At 37.6% G+C, this 18129-nt stretch overlaps 1 protein-coding gene across 12 annotated transcripts in view; it reads right to left on the bottom strand.

Annotated features, from left to right (window-relative positions):
• Positions 1 to 18129, bottom strand: part of SOX6 (SRY-box transcription factor 6) — a 397240-nt gene that overhangs the window by 8553 nt on the left and 370558 nt on the right. For 10 of the 12 annotated variants that reach the window (XM_064163636.1, XM_064163637.1, XM_064163638.1 and 7 more), the window contains 2 exons: positions 7405 to 7638; positions 4698 to 4914 (listed from right to left, as the gene is read on the bottom strand). In XM_064163636.1, the coding sequence (XP_064019706.1) occupies positions 4698 to 4914; positions 7405 to 7638 (451 nt within the window). The remainder of the gene's footprint in view (positions 1 to 4697; positions 4915 to 7404; positions 7639 to 18129) is intronic. The other 2 variants (XM_064163634.1, XM_064163635.1) reach the window with 1 other exon arrangement.

The raw sequence follows: 18129 nt of genomic DNA, 5'->3' as shown, positions 1-18129 counted from the left end.
GAACTTAATTGGCACAAGAGAAAAAAAAAAGTTTACTGCATTTGTCATTCATAAATGCAGTTCATTTTTACATGTTAAACAAAACTCAGATGTGGTGTGTATGCCTGCTGCTGAGTGGGTAATAACAGTGAGGTCTAAATGACCTACATCTCACCAAGGAACTGTAAACATGTGGTAACTGCACCACCTAAATGGGAAATGCTTCAAATTGCTGACCATTTGCTAGAAAAATGTTGCTAATACTTAAACACAGGTACCTTTCACTTTGGCCTTGTTACTATTTAGAGATGATCCAGTTGTCACCGTAAATTCTGCTCAGGTTGCAGAATTAGATCTGAGAAAGCCTTATTTTAAGATATCACAAACTGTATGGATGGCAAATGTTATTGGAGATGAGTGATATCACTTTCTAATTAAATTTTATAGGGAGAGGGATGGGGGGAATTAGAGCATTTATTTAAATTCTAACTTCTCTCCCTGAAATGAAGAGTTGGAGTCTCTAACCTATGACTCTGGCCATTATGTGTCATTTATTCATAGCTCTTAAAGGTATTTGCGCTAATGGTATTTTTTTATACTGTCAAATTCCACATGATTAAGCCTTGTATCTAGCTAGAGTTTTGCCTAACATAGGGTCTTGGAGTGAGAAGATAAAACATTACTGCGAACTATGGGTTATGATTCAGCTCAGCTGCACACAGTTAAAGCAAGGAGGTTTATGCCTGGTTAAGAATTCTAGAACCCAGCATTCATCTCCCTATCTCTTCAGATCTGTGCAGAACAGTGAGATATGGCTACACACCCTGGCTTCAAACCACTCCTGTCTCCACCATCTCCTTTTATGCCAAAGAAACTTTTATGTGGCCATTTACTACAGGTCACTTGCCTCTCTGCTGTGCCAGCACTGCTCGCATGTCTGTCCAGTCTGGGTTCAAAGATTTGGCCAAAACCAGAAAATATAAAAATGGGGCTAACATGAACATTTTTAGACCAACTGACCTGCTCACAAGTTTGTGGCATTAATATTCTTAGGGGTTTCCTGGAAAATGTTCCACTATTGACTTTTGCAAAACTAGCTAAATGTTTAAATTGGCAAATTCCCATTGTTTTCTGTCCCCTTCCCAACTATTTTCTGACAGCTCTTTAATTGACTGAAGCAAAATCAATTGCATTAAGGAAAATGCTTATATGCTACACACCCCTGAAACTTACATTCCCATAAGGAAAGAAGTAAAAGTAAATCTCACAAAAGCACCCATTGTGTACTTGCTTTAAGTCCAAGCTACAGGAGTATAATATTACAGCCTTATTCAAAACCGTAGTCTAGCAACATTGAGACTATGTGTGTACAGTAGTTATAAACACTATAAAGGCTTTATTCTAAACATCTTACACTGGTAAAACACACACACACACACAAGTTACTGCTTACATAATTCTGCAGAGAAATGTATATATCATATACTTGTATTTAGAGTGTATTAGACTGTAAAAATGTCTCAAATTGAATTATTTGTGTAAGATAAGGCAACAAAGGACATACTCTTAACTTACAATGTCTGAATTTATGTTTTATACATCCATTTGTTAGCTCACATTTATGCATTACAAAAGAAGTACTGTTGAAGAGAAATTGTAAATCACTTCAGGTCTGTTCAGGGATTAATTTATGCTGAAGTTATCATTCACAACTTTCCATTAATAATTTTGTCATTAAAAATAACTCAATTATTTCAAAGATATATCAGGATTCAGATTCAGCTTCCACTAGATTAAAAGCAGCACATTTTTATATAGTCTGCATTCAACAGGAATTATTTCCATATATTATCTGACTCATTTGGAACAAAATTCATTCATGCAGGGATGCGCATTTTAAGTTCCACTCCTTCTTTAAAATATCTGCCAGTTCCTAGACTTTTATGCTGGTCTACTCACATATATAACATTTATCTCAAAACATGGGTTTCCTGCCTGGTTTATCCCAAGATATCTTCACTCTCATTCAGTTCTTCAGAAGGTTTTCCTCAAAGACCATAAGAGAACTTGGTCACTCATTAACTTATCTCTCCAACTTAAGGCCTGACTAGTTTGTATATTGAGATTCTCTAAACAACTTTTGTGCATTTCATCAGTGTTTATCAAAGAATGCAGCCCACTGAAGTAAGCAGTACCAGCATCTTAAAAGTTTAGGTATTGTAAAACTCTTTCTATGGTGGTGGGGGGCCAGTGTTTGAGTTGTACTCGGGACAGGATCATTCAGTGCTAGCCAATGCCTCACACAGGGGGATCTGAGAGGAACTAGCCTTTACTGTATTGCTTTACCCATAAGTGTACATTTGGTATGAGATCCTGTTTTGAATGTCTTTTTCTTTAACACATCTCCTGTTGATCTTTTATTGTGTGACAATAGTGTTTTGCCATTTTGGCATACCCATTCCCAACTTAATTGGTAGGTTCTTTAAAAAAGGAAAAGCAGCAGGACTTAAAGCAGTACGGAGCACTTGGCACATTTTGTTGGTTTTGTGCTTTTGTTCTTACACTGAAATATTTACTGTAAACAGAGTATTTTCAATCCCAGAAGCCACATTTGTCTCCTACTTCATTGTGAAAAGGAAACTGCATCTCAGCTCTCGTGTCTACAGTTGTGAAGGATGATTTATGCTGTTTGCCTCCATCAGAACAGTGGAGAAATGACAGGTGTATGAGGTCAGTCAGGAAAACTGTTCCAGCTGACACTTTATGTGATATTTACATTAAACATAAGAACAGTAAATTTAAGAAGAACTTGATGGGCACTATTATTGTGTTTTTTACTGAAGTTGTAATCTGATTTGGATGAAATTTTGGTCTTTATTACTCAATAAACTATTCTGCTGAAATAAATGGTGCTGTGTTTTATGTTTCAGTTCAAAAAAGCTGTCCTGGTCTAATTGTTTCACCTTTTTTCACTTAGTCTCTTCCAAGAATTCTGTTTTAACACTTTCTTTAAGGAAGAAGGGAATTTGGGGCAATAGCAGGAATACACAGAAAAGCATGACATAACTTTCTAAAAGTACAGTTTGTTTCTCCAGTAGAAAAAGTTACATTGATCTGCAACATGTGTCTCCTTTCACCTTTATTGTTCATCTCTTGCATAACTAAAAGTCAATATTTCCAGTAAAGTCCACTGCCCTGGTATGTAAGTGCACAAAGGTAATTACTCCTGCTTCCAAGCTTTAAAATTCCCTGGTATGTGAGAAGGATGCTCATTTAGGCTGCATCAGCAGTTTAATTTTAAGGGTCTTTCCTTTTCCTCCCCCCACCCCCCCTTTTTTTTTAAGTCACACTACCATTCTTTAAGTAGGCACTTTCAGAAGTTTCTTAAATCTGGCCTCCACATTCACCTCCATATTTAACCATCACTTCTAGTGTGTAAAATGCTACTGCTTTATACTGGTTTGAATTAGCAAACAATCCTCAAATTGTTCAGACTGCTGTTTTGGCTTTCTTTTACATTTCTTGCCTAGATGCGATTTGGTCTGTCAATCTTCTCTGGAAGACATAAGCTAGAATTTCATTCCCTCAGTCTGAATATAATTTGTGATGTGCTGTATAAATTCAGATTTCTATTTAGGATTCTATGTACAGTTTTGATCAAAGCCTATTAGTAAATAATTTCCCTTAAAGAATGAAAAACAATGTCAAATCTATAGACTGAGAGGCTATTTCAAGATATCAAAACCACTTCTATTCACTGATGGAAGAAAGAGCCCACATTGTTGCAGACTGTACCACAAAATAATTGACTGCAACAGGAGTTCTGCATCCCAAGCCAAAAATGAGGGCACATAATCGACGTCAAGGTCAATTATCTGGTAGTGAAGTACCCAACAAAAGGAGACTATTGTGATTAGAGAAATAAGCAGAACATTGTGAATTTGGAAAGGCTGGCACTGGAGATAGCTTTTAGACTCTCTGTAAGCCACCAGAAACATTGTATTAGAGCACTGAGCATCACAGATTAATTCATTAAAAAATAAAACAGAAAAAAAAAACAACAGGAGAAAGAAATCATTTCTGGTGCAGTTGTTTCACTGAATTTTGGTTATCTTTAGCTTGTAGATCTTTCATAGGACTGCTTTTTCTGCTGAAGACCAGAGGAAATGCCGTTTAAAAACTACACAATATTCTTTAAACCGTGCCAGGATCTTTTTAACCCATATATTCCATGTTGTAAATCTACCACAGTAATAGCCTCACACTATGATATCATTAATTCACGTGTGTTCTTAATGCAACTATTTCTCTTGTCCTTTTTCCCTCTCTCCTGACTCCTTTTTATACATGAGAATAATCTTTTTGTGCTTTTCCCTTTGTTCTTGTCTTCATTTAGGAAATTATCCTGGAGTCATCACTAACCCAGAATGGATTATCTTACTAATAACTCACAAAAGACATGATTCAAACCTTTCAGCCTAATGGGAAACAACTTCTTTTGACTTTAAAGAATTTCTCAATCAGTCTCACAATCAGCATTCAGTGGCAAGCTGATAGCTCAATATTGCATGATGTATTTTGTGTTTTTAATAAGGTTTTATAGGTTGTTTAAATCCTTACCTTCTAAATTACATTAGTCAATGACTTCAGCAGATAAGTCTGCTTGTTTTCAAACAGCGTGATCTGTCTTTGGAAACAATTGCAACAATAGCACTTACCCTACGGTAAAAAACTGCCTCATCTCCTGTCTTCGAGACCTCATCAGTTGTTTGTATTCACCAATACGCAGTTTCTTCCCATCAACAATGCAGGTACGTTTTGGTCGAGGTTTGTACTTGTAATTAGGATACTTTTCTAGGTGAATTTTACTTAGTCGTGCCTGCTCTTCATAATAAGGTTGTTTCTCTTGATTTGACATAGACTTCCAGCGAGATCCTGTTAACACAAAACAGTTGTGAGGGTCGAGCCGAGCAGATTTAGCTTTACACATACAGATTTCAACATGACTTCTTTGCCACAATAAACAACTTTTAAATCAATTAATGACATAAATTGTTTTGAATTTACATTGGCCAGCATGTTGGGAGGCATAACCTGAGCAGCCTTAAAAGAAATTTGACTGTCAGATATTGCTGCTGACCAAACATCTCTAAATCTATATTAAATAGGTACACTTAAAATCAATAGTTCTCATGCTGCAAAACAGAGTGATTCTCTACACTATGAGCATACATCTGTGAATAACCCCATACCCTTCTTATACCATGCACAGTATTATGATTAAGTCAGGTCTACAACCATGCTTTCACTGCTGAACATGTTGCCTAGGGATATATGCTTCGTTGATAGTTTTATGAGGATTTGTTAACACACTCCCACTAATAGATATTATCTTGTTATGTAGCAGGGGGGGAGGAAGTATCCAAACTTTACAGATCCCACAAAATTATAAAAAATCCCTTGCTGTCTGGGTGTCTTTACAAATTTACTAATCTGATAGAAGCTTGGCATAATATTGGCACCTTACCACATTTTAAATCCTACTATGCATACTACCTTCCAACCAGATGTAATACACACACACAAGTGCACCGAGAAAGCTGCATTTAACAAACATCTTACAAGCAAACCCTAAACCTCAAGAAAACCAGAAAGCACATTGTGATTATATACACCACTTCAGGTACTGTAAACTCTTACTGAAAGCTGCACCAGTAAAAAGCTAAAAAACTAACACAGTGTACACAGGAAAAAGGAAAAAGAATTCAGATCTCTTGCATTGTTTATAAGGAGCTAACTAAACACTTGAATAGAAAAGGGACCTTTTTTTTTTTTTCTCAAGGGATAAGAAACACAGAAAATAGCTTTTTGGTGTCTTTTAGATGAATAAAATGATTACAGCTGTGGCAAATGTGGGTGGAAGCTATTCTTTTCCCAAGATTTTTCATACATCAACAAATGGAAAAGCTGTATAAATATTATCCATAGCCAGCAATACTCTCTGTCAGTTCTAATATTTCAGTTTCTTTTCTCATTGTCCTGGAAAAGTTGCACAGATATTATATGGACACAGACTTATTTGTGGTACAGCAGATACTGACAGGTTAATTCCATGCTTAACAAACACTCAGTTGCTGGCACTCCTGAAATATTTATGCTGGAAGTTTACATTTTAATGAATACAGTTACTATGCTCCTAATAGTTTTTTTCACAGAATGCACACAAATAATATAGATTCCCTACAGCTGCCAACACTGAAACAGTGCAGGTTTTATACAAAACTGAAAGGCTATTCATGTAGCTTACTTATATGGTAGACAAAAATATGAGAACTACTAAGTAAGATTTTGGAAGCCTTAGGACAAAGTAACATTTATTCCTACGTAGTCTTGCCTCTATAGTAACATACAAAAAAAATCTAGTGAGAAAGTATATGAACTCAAAAGTTTACAAGAAATTGATTACAGAGGAAAGTTGATTTTTACTTTTATTTATTATGAGTTACATTTGGAATCTGTCTTTCACTTCAAAGACTTAGAAAGCAAATGTAGGTTTTAACATTTCACCACTCATTCTCACGTATGTTTCTAATTCTCTAGAGGGGTCTTAAGAAGGAAATCAAAAATTTCTCAAAACTAAGACAATTTATTTGCACAGTGGCAAAATATAATCCACGGTATACTGGCTGATCATCTCAATGTATACAAATGACTATTAACTATGGTGTCCTCTAACTAAGCAATATTGGGTTTCTATGGTAGTGGTGCTTCCTTAGCTTTTTGAACATTCTAGCTATTTGGATCAAACCTCATTTTGCATCCAGAAGGTATGCATGCCTGTGACTTTTTATTCCAGGTTTCTTTTACGCTGACTTAAAACTTTGATTTTGTACTTCATTATTTTTTTCCCTGTATTTACCCCCATTTTGCATCCAGGTGATTTCTAGTGGACTCTTGCAATGAGGCCTTTTATCAGGATACACTCTTGCAACAGATTTCACAAAACAGTCCTTTTGAATGCTGCTGCTGCTAAGTTTTTTAAGGATGTTGTGACTCCACTGTTGAAAATGAAAAGTATTAGGAAAGGGACATAAAGGAAAAAGGAAAGGAATGAAAAGTAAAACAACCCTTGAGCTTTCATTTCTCTAAGTCTTAGTAACTGCAACTTTAGTGAACATCTCCCAAGCAAACAAAATACATCCTAAAATTAGAGAAGCTGCAAATCCAAGAAGGAAATAACTAGCCATGTCACCAATATAAATAACTTCATCTTTCCACAGCTCCACACATAAGTAACCTTTGCCAATTGCTACTACTAGTTCAGAGAGCCTCCTAAGCATCACTCAGTTTTGGTTCAGGCACGGAATCACAGAAACATCCAGGTTGGAAAAGACCCTCGCGATTTGCGCATTGTCTTGCACTTACCTAGGATTTTGCTAATGTTGGAGTTGTGCATGTCAGGGAAAGCTTGGAGAATTTTTCGACGCTCATCCTTTGCCCAAACCATGAAAGCATTCATTGGTCGTTTGATGTGCGGTTCGCTGCTGGCTCGGCCCCGCGAATCCCGGTAGACTCGAGCTTCAGCCACAGTGGCACCTCCTGTTGGCCAACAATAATACTGCTGTAGTTTAGCTGCAGAGCCATTCATTGCTTTACTCCCTGTAATGTCAGGGCAGGAAGAAACAAGATGGGTGCAAAACATTATTATGAGGATTACGCAAGTGCTTTCAGAGCTGTGTTTCTTTTAGCCTCATTCTCTTTCTTTCTCTATTTTCTGCCAGATCTACTGGAGAGAGAGAAAGAGAAAGCATCCAGTGATTTCAGTGCAACCAGGCTCACCCAGCCAAAGGCATCGACATCTGAGTAAGGAATATTTGAAAAAGGTTCTATCTGGGACTTCAACATACCAAACATGTTCCAAATGTTCACCAAAGCTCACACAAAAGTTGTGCCTAAGAATTCAAACTGATCTGTCCACACAAGGAACATCCAACGACTTTGCTGCTTGAGCAGCGACACTCATGCCAATTGCTTCATAAAATATATTATACAGTGCACCAGGTACATACTGGTAGTTGTATGAATCTCATTATGATTGGAGCTGAACATTTTGAAGTCACATCTGCTTTAGTTGAAATTTAGATGTATCTCGGAGCATTCAATCACATCTGTGTAATAAAACTGTCTGCCTTCAACAGGTACATGCACAGCATCCTGCAGCTTCCAGAATGGAAGACAAGCACTCCAGCTTCTCTCTATGCCTGCTGTGCTTTAATGTACCCCAGTGTGCTGTCATTACCCACCATCAATTCAATTTGCACATGGTAACCTTAACTGGTTTTCCAAATACCTCCTGCCCTGCTTCTTTACCATGACCAGCAAAGTTCCATAGGGGTTTAAAGTTCAGAGAGCTGAGTACGAGGTCGAACGAGTTAATAGGGGAGAAAGATACACGCAAGTCTGGATATGGCATGCTTTTACCAGAAAAACTTCTGCAATTGTAATGGTAACGTGTTGTCAAGGTTATATATAAGCTATAAAAGAAAGGCAAATCACAGAATCAACCAGGTTGGAAGAGAGCTCCAAGATCATCCAGTTCAACCTATCACCCAGCCCTATCCAATCAAGTAGACCATGGCACTAAGTGCCTCATCCAATCTTTTCTTGAACACCTCCAGAGACAGCAACTCCACCACCTCCCTGGGCAGCCCATTCCAGTGGCAAATCACTCTCTCTGTGAAGAGCTTCCTTCTAACATCCAGCCTATACTTCCCCTGGCACAACTTGAGACTGTGTCCCCTTGTTCTGTTGCTGGTTGCCTGGGAGAAGAGATGACCCCCACCTGGCCACGGCCTCCCTTCAGGCAGTTGTAGACAGCAATGAGATCACCTCTGAGCCTCCTCTTCTCCTGGCTAAACAACTCCAAAAGATACGTACGGTGGAAGAATACTATACTTAGTCTTAGGTCTCATCAAACTGTTCATATAATTCAGTATCTTGAAAAGGCAAGGTTCCTGACAACAAATCAACACAGCAGTAGGCCTCCTCTTTTGTGAACTGTTACGGCTCCTGACACTGATTTATTTACCACATAATATTAGCTCTTCACACTGAGTAAAACACTACAGATTTACTAATCTCAGTGACTGACTCGCAAGGTTGTAATTGTGCAAAAAACTAATTCCTAATCTAGTGTGAAAACACTATATGTGAGGCACAGCATTTGAAAATTCTATACAGGAAATACATTTACACGAAAAGAAGTCCTAAAACAGAGGATGCATAACTAATACACTACCTTTTTGCCACCAGGTCCACAGTACATTAATTTCATTTAAAACGCACTGACCATACAGGATAAATTGATTTTGCTTTATATGGTGTTGACAGCCATGTTTATTGTGCAGTGAAATGTAGTGTAGTTTCAAGCTGACTATATCCATCAACACAGGGCAATATGCTGACTACTGGGCCAGATGAAGACATACATTACCCAGAGAGCAAAACGCTCATTCGTATACAGCAGTGTCTTCTCCTGAGGATCACCATGGTAATTTATGATACCTCCAATGCCATTAGTTTACAGCTGACACCAATTTGGCAATTTGTATACTAACATGCATGCACATAAAAGAAGACAGGTTTGTGGCAAATGTGAGATGCAGAACTCTTTTAATACTGTTCTAAGTCAAGTACCATGCTACAGGTGTTAAGCATTTACAGGAGGCTGCAAGTGCAGTCAGCTTTTTATTGCAAAAAGGAACAGTAGTTTTGCTGAGCACCCTGCATATAGGAGCAATTTAGAGGAGGGTATGGTTAATAAGATTCTGTCCATTGTTGTCAGAAGGCTTGGGACATGCACATCAAGGATACAATCTTTTGAGAGAGGATATATTTCTCATGAAAATATAGTAAGTTACAAGCATAATAAGTCAACACTGAAAACATTTACTGAGACAAATGGCTACATAATTTGAGAAAAATCAAATCAAATCTATCATGTAACGGTTGTCCTGTCTTTGAAAATAATACTACAAAATTTGTAACTAGTATGTGGGCATTTAGGAAGTTGCTGACAATTTTTTTTTTAAATAATTATTATTGATTCAAAAGCTGTCATTTGTTAATCAGCTACACTGCTCACAGAAAAAGAAAGAGGACATTTGAACCCACACGATGACTTTTCATCTTTTAGTGTCCCAAAGGCAATTATTCACTGTGGTCTAAGGAGTTTGTCTTTAGCCCTTTCTAACACAATTTTGGCCTGACTTTTCAATCTTAATCCAGGCAAAGAGTACCTTTACTGGCATCAAGATTATAGTCTGTCTTTTTAAGTTGAATATCAGGGGGAAAAGTAACAAACAAAACCCAATCCAACAAAACAAAAACCCAACCAACAACAACAAAAGATGGGGGAAGGGGAACCACATCATAAATTACCTCTTTTCAGCACAAATTTATGTTAGAAAACAATTCTTAGAGTAATAAATTATAACCATCCCAAGATGGCCAGGAAGCTCTGGCTGCATCGGTTTTAAGCAAGTTCATTCTTGACGCATTTGAAAAAGCAACCAGAGTTGATGCTCTTTGTGCTTGATCTCTGGAGGAATATTTGCAAACTGACCCACAGGCCATCACAAAAACATCTGCAAATAACTGAATTACTACAATCTCAATTGTCTTCTTCCTTGGAACCAGAGAATTCAGTATATAACACGTTACCAAAAATACTTTTGTTAGCATGCTATTCTATGTGAGGAGACAGAATGTCTCCAGCACCTTTTCAGGTTGGAAAGGAGGTACTAATGATACAAAAAATACATATGCTCACTGTGCTCTTACATGTTGAAACGGATAAGAACAAGCTTTTAAACTGGTTGTTCTTAGAAACTTCATCCTGTCAGTCAGATAGACAGCATTGTGCTCTGTGTAAACAATTTCCATAGGCTTTACAATGCATGGATTATTTTTTATTGTAGTAATTATAGTACAGACAGAGACTGAAAAAGACATCTGAAATTTCTGAAGGAAAGATATATGCAAGCACAAAGTAGATGTTTTACTTCTTTCTGAAAATATTTTCAGGCAAGTTTAATAAATAATAATCCCCAAATAACTAATTTTATAGGAAGGGTGAGAAAAGTGAAGGAAGTAACTGTCAGTCCATGGCAACTATTGCTCTATCTGCTAGTTATGGTTCCTACTGCAATCAGAGATGCTGGGTTTGATTTTCAGAATTAAGAGGTTGGTCAGAATTCATAATGATTGCAAAGGCAGGATGGTTTGCTTGTCCTAGTGGCTTAGCTGGAAAGAAGTCTGAACATCAGCCCAAAGGCTGAGGCTGTCCTCGAAGTGAGACTTTCAGCTTCTGAGGGTGTGCACTGATGAACTTCCTAGATGCGTTGCATTTGCCTAACTTCTAATGACTTTGATGATTGAAAACTAAAAGTAGATTAGAAGACAATGATAACTTTTTGTGGATGTATGGCAGCTAACAGCTCTGTGGAGGTGGGATTCTAAACTAGACCCTAAGGACCATACTGGGTCAGGGAACATCACAGAATGAATCAAAAGATGATAGAGTTTCATTCATTTCAAACAATAGTTTTGTTCCTAAAATGGCTCTTTTCTAATGACAGTGCAAGGAATAAGAACCTCTATTCTTCAGAAACAGAAAAGAATCTGATCATCAACAGGAAAGAAGCATTGTCACATAAATTAAATATTAAGAAACATAGACTAGCAATTGGTGCATTGTTTATGTGTCTATTTCTGTCTTTATCTGAGTTTCTCACCATTTATAATGACAAGAATTTTAGGACATGTACCACCTCTTAGCATGTTTCCTCAAATCTTGGCCACATTAGGGTTAATCCCATTTTCTTTAATGAGATATGGTTTTACCTTACATTTTATAGATCATCTGTCACAACAACCCCCCAGACAGGGCCTCCACCAAAAGGCAAACGATAACAAACCTGCTAGAAAGAAGCAACAACCAGGTTGAGAAAAAGATGCCGAAAGAAAGGCAACAGAACTGACAGCAAAAAGAAAGAGATTGTTATCAGTCACTCTGTTATTTCTTAATTACTCTCCACACTCTGACCGTTGACTCACGTTTGAAGTGATCCATTTCCTCTTACTCCCCCCCGGTAATGAGTCTTTGGCTACTCTAGAGAACATACTGTATGCCATCTTCCATAGACGTACCAAGATAAGATACACAGAAGTAAAGACAATCTGCATAGGCTTCTAGTGTAGAAGAGACTGGTTAGTACTAAAGCTTCTATCATCAGTTATTCATTAAGCTGAGATAACATTTTCATCTCTTTGGAAAAGACTGATGCAAGCTTCAAAGTATTTGTATCTGCGGTATGACAACTAGCACTGCTAGCAGCTTGCATTGCAAGGACCAGAACTCAATGAACATGCAAACAGGAGCCACACTTCTACTACTAGAGATGAATTACTCATAAACGTGGAAATGCCATAGAAACAGGAAGCATGGAAAGCTAGCTTGGCAGTCCTCCACCCTGCTTAACCTGTGGACAGACAAATGCAGCCTTTATGAAAGGTCGGTCAAATCAAATAGAAAATCTGGAAAGAATAAACCGACAAAAGACGTCTTGGAAAATTCAGAACACAAGAATAATCATTTAGCTATTATTTTGAGTTATTAACTTCAGTTTTGGAGATAGTTACAAAAAATACTCCTTCACTAATCTAAGTGACATGTAGCAGAGTAACTGCAACATTTTTTCTGTTTTCACTCTTGCCTGCCTCCTACTACTTCATCCCCATCCACTTTCAGAAGACTTTCTCAGCAAGAGAGACAAAATAAACGTGTATCTAATGAGCTATTGTCCTTACTGGCATCTCATTTCATCACTAGGCAAAACTAACACCCACTTGGAAACATCACTTTGGCCAGGATGGAGATGCCTGTAGTCACACAGTGGCACAAATGTTCTGCATGGAAGTGTCTGTTTGTCAAGCTGCTTTCATTCCAAATGCTAAACGAATATTATTCAGCTGGGATTTGAGGCTGCATGTCAATGAATGAAATGGGGGGGAAACTGAGAAAGACATGAGTGATTCATGAAATACTGGAATATTTAAATGAGCTCTAAAATATTTCACCTGCAAGGGTTCTAAAGTGTGCTAAGTAAATAATAAGAGAGGGAAATAAACTGTAGCACAGGTTAGCTACATCCATGCAACATTCTGTTATGATAAGGCTTCTATTTTCCCTGGTAAGAGACTTCATTCTCTTTAAAACATCAACAAGAAGAACCAAAAGGGAATTCCCCAAGGTCAGCTCTGAGGAAACATAAACCTCTAATTCAATAACTCCGCTACTGCACTGAAAAAGGCCTTATTATTGCAACATCCATATGGAGTCAATTGGACATTAATGACTAATCAATCCCTCCTCTTTCTATTCTACTTATAGTGTCACAAGCCATGTTTAGATTAGCCTATTTCCTGCTTAGGATCGCTCAAGATGTCTTTTGTTCTTTCAGGGCTGGCCTGATGGAGGCAGCTTAAACAAACACACGACCCAAGTGGTGCAGGAGTTATAAACTGCCATATGTGAATGAACAAAGGGGCCATACTAAAGCCTTTTGTGGTATTTGTTAATGTTTTTCATCTGAGTTTAAAAAGACCTAATGACTTTGTGGTGAGCTGATGCATGTGGCTCGTGGCTTTGCAAAATGAAGGAAATTCTAGCCAGTTATATATCAGCATGCATTTTCCAAAGTGCCTTGTTTTCAGTTTTGGTGGCAGGGAGTTGGCTTTTTCAATACGTTTGCTTTACATATGCAAGCAAAATTCTCAGTCTCAATTAAAACACAGCACTAGCTTTCACAGCCGTCCTCACAGCCTGCACGTTATGTCTTTCTTCATCTGAAAGTCTAGAACTAAAATTAATAGTGAAATATTTTCTGTGTGTGAAATCAAAGATTCTCAGCTCTATCAGTAGTAGCAGTTCACTCACCAGTGTCTAAAGCTGAATTATTAACTGAGTCATGTTAAATACTCACACAATCTTTCTAAATAAGCTATTAGCATATCCATGCTCCACAGCCAGTCATGCCCAGATCTGTGTTATTTAAATGATTGAAAACTGCTAAATGCAACTACTTTCTTGATGGCTTACACAAACATTTTAGATTTCTTGACCACATTTTATAGCAAAACCCTCCTGGAAATACATTGTGGAAGACGTCTAAAAGAATAGAATATTCTTTTAAATTACCAGGAATACTAACTGAATTAATTAGAGCTTTAAGACCTGGCTTAAGCCTTCAAGGGCCTACATATTCCTCCTTGTGCTGTGCCATAAGAGCATGAGAAGTTATTCTGTGAAGATCCATGAAACATCTAGTTTAACACTGGGATGAAGAAGCAGCCTCTGCTTTAAATATGGGGAGGGATCTAAATGTCATAAGATTATTCAATCGTGTACCACTTGCAGACTTCAAGACTCTTCACAGATGATTAATTAAATGCTAACAACCCCATTCTGACAGAGATATTGCTGATAGAAGAAATATGAAATACATTTAACCTGAAAGTTATTCAGCCTATGTAATGAAACCAGAAGCAAGAAACTGCCAGTCATGAGACCTAACTGCAGTCAACATTCTGACAAATGCTATTGTTGGTTCTCTTTGCTATTTCATTTCACATAAAAAAAAAAAAAAAAAGGAAAGCAGAAATTAAAACCATGAACAAAACAGCTCAGCTCAAGAGAAATACTGCTGGTAATTATTGTCAGGTATCTGATAAAAACTATTTATACTGCAAATGGTTGCTTCTTTTTTGGTGTTTTGTGCCTCTTTTTGTGTGCGTGTGGTTTTATTGTTGCTGGTTGGTTGGGTTTTTTCCCCCAGAAAACTGTTGTTCCAACAGCTAAGCAATTATTCTTGCTGTATTAATCACACTCCAACCCAAAACAGGAATACAAACAGGAATGAACTAATCTCTTTATCATAAAAATGTTTCCATAGAGCTTTATTGCCAGTAGCGCTGTCACATAATTTCATATTTCTCCTGACATGACAGCATCACCTAGAACATCCAGAAAACATGATACTGATTGAAAACACAGGGATTAATTCTGCAGTCTTCAGTCATCCCTAGCAGGTTTTTCTAAGGAAAAAACAAAATCCTGCCTGAACATGGGCCACGGGACATGATCCATTCATATTGCAGTCAATGCTTTGTTTTGGTTTAAGATGGAGAAATGACAGACAGGAATTCACTGCAGAGGGAAAAAGACAGCCTGACCTTATATTTGATGACTACATTGTTCAAGGTGTGGCTGAACATTGCTAATGTAGCAAAACGATTACTTTTTTAAGCTTAAATGCAGTGTGGTTTATAAAAGGCAACTACACTTAACAAGAGGAGAGGGGTTTACAAAACCACCTCTTCCAAATTATGTGAAATGAATGCAACCCAGAATACTTTCTAAAATGTTCTAACTCATGTTGGAATCACTGCTTTAGTGGCACATTTCCTCCATTCAATCTGCAGTTGAATTTGTCACCTTCTGTCATATGCCACATCATTCTTGGTATTGATGTAATTAATTTCCTCCACCCAGTGTTTGCTCTTCTCACTTGTCAGATCATACCAGTAATTAGATGGTGAAGACCTAGGGCTAGAACACACATAGGCCATTTCTTCTTGCCTTCCACATGAGCTGCTGATATTATAACAATTAATAATATAATTAGTAAACTATACCATAGTGTGAAAGAGAAGTAAAAGCAGCTGTAAGCTAACAAGTAATATTAGGAAACACTCTTAGGGCTAAATTTTCAATCAGGTTGGACCTGCTCACAGGAAATTTGTGAGTGAAGCTAGGAAGATAGTTTTACCAATAGGGCAAAGGCATGTTTAAATATGTTGCCACATTTACATGTGGCATGGGGCATGTCCAACTGTGTTGCCACATTTACATGTTGCATGGGGCATCATCCCCACCTCTCACAGGGATTGGCTATGAAACAGAGGCTTCTGTGAAAAGGTACACAGGACTCTTTTTTAAAATGCTGCACTTTCTGTGAAACTGTCCCTGCCAAACTGAAAATATAACCATTTAATATTTGCAGATGCTGTGATGATATTGTTATGCCCACCCCACACACATTTCAGACCTTTCATTCTGTAAAATTAAATCAAAGTACAAATGAAGAAAATACTGACCCCACACTGCTAAGTTCTTCACTAAACACTTGCTGAAATACTTAGCATGTCTACCTGGAGGAAAGGCAGATGCTCCTAAGCACCTCTCTATTGCTGAGATACTGAGGTTCCTAAAAGACAAAATGGTGTGCAGTGTAGAAAGATAATTGTACAAAAAAAAGGGAACCTGTCTGAATCTGCATGAATTGCTCATGCTTAGCCAGAATATATGATGTTCTTTCCTTAATGTATTCAAAATTCTGCTCCACTCCCTGTGCTCAAAGAGGTAAGGAAGAAGGACAAGATTCGATGACTTTCTCCATCACTTGAAAATTCCATTGTGCCTGGCCACTTTATGCCATTTCAGGCAGCTTCAAACACCTTTTGCAGTACTGGAGCAATACAGACACATGCAAAGCTAAAAATCAGTGGGTTTTACACATGTGGTGTCTGCACATGAGTGTGAAAAAGCTGTTTTAAACCATCAAACTACTCTATTTAATTTTTCACTCAGTCTACTTAAAGATAGCTGAGCAAACTGCCTGACAGTAATTTGTGGCAATAATTTTCTCACAGACAAAGATTTTCTGTGTAAAACTGCAGCTCACAGCTCCTTTCCATGGCCTTGTTCTAAATTCCTGAAAATAATATTTTGCTATATGATGGAAATTATGACAAGGTTATTAACCATAACTGTGCTAATAGGCACCCTGTGTAAAACTCAAGGCATTGTAAGAGTGGTTGGCTGTACAACATCAGAAATCCTAACTAGAATTTTTAAAAATAGAGGCATTATTCTATATGAATCAATTACTGTAGCATGGAAACAGCAAACAAGAAAGCCTCATACTTAGCAGTAGGAAAAAAATATCTAAGACAGTTGAAAAATCCAAAGGTAACACTTGTGGGGGACTTACAGATTTATTATTCTGAAAGTGAGAAGCATACTGTGTGTGAAATATTACTGTCCTGAGAGGTATAAGTTTCAATGCCCTGAGAAGCTTAGTCTGCACACCCCTGACTCAGATTCTTTTAGTACCCAAAGTGAGAGTAAAATGCCATGGAGATACTGGCAACAAGAAGATTCATTAAGTGGTTGCCATCAGAGAAGTGATGGGATGGTTCTTATGAACAGTATGTCTTTTTTCTATCCCATTTGCAGGTGTTGAGTTACTACAGGGCTGAGGCACTGAATCTTATTCAACTTAACTGAAAGACTGTGCCCAGGTACTTTATCCCAGATTCCTGATCTATTAGGAGTTATTTTTAAAAAATTAAGTGTACCACTCAAGTATCAGGCACAAAAGAATAGATTTAGAGGTGTTAAAAGTGGCAACTGTAGGTAATGAAGGCCACCTTTTAATATCTGGCCTAACTGACCAAGATAAGTTATTTTGTCTAAATAGTCAAAATATACATGTGAGGTTTTTTTTTCCATATCAAAGACCCATAACACGAATTCAGCAGAATAAAAATTCCAGTACTTGAGCTTTCTGCATTCTTTCTGGAAACACTTCTTTGTTTTCAGACAGCTTTCACTGTTTTCTGATTTTCATCTTTCCCCTCTCAACTGCCATAGCAACCATTACAAATATTTATGTGCGACAAATACTGGCGTGGAGAGACATTCTTTCCTCCAGTATTTATGAAGCACGGTCACAAAAGTAGGTGATGCTTTGTCATGCATGTAGTACCTGCTGTTTACACCTTTGCATAGGAGAGTGTTAAACAAGTTACCTCACAGGTTTGGATTGTGTTGGCAGCTTGCCAAAATTGATCTGCCTGCAAGGTTATGGTTCACTTTTACTTAAGTCTTCAGTGGCTCACAGTCAGCCTTTATTTGAGTTAAGAAGGAATTGTGTCACCTTTTTGTATAAGCAATTATTTACTACTGGGCTCCTTAAAGGTGTCCCTTTAAGAAAGTGTTGATCTGACTTTTACTTAATAGATGTG

Source organism: Pogoniulus pusillus, chromosome 24 (genome assembly GCF_015220805.1).
Source record: "Pogoniulus pusillus isolate bPogPus1 chromosome 24, bPogPus1.pri, whole genome shotgun sequence".
Lineage (NCBI taxonomy): Eukaryota > Metazoa > Chordata > Aves > Piciformes > Lybiidae > Pogoniulus > Pogoniulus pusillus.
This window is presented reverse-complemented; position numbering and strand designations above follow the sequence as displayed.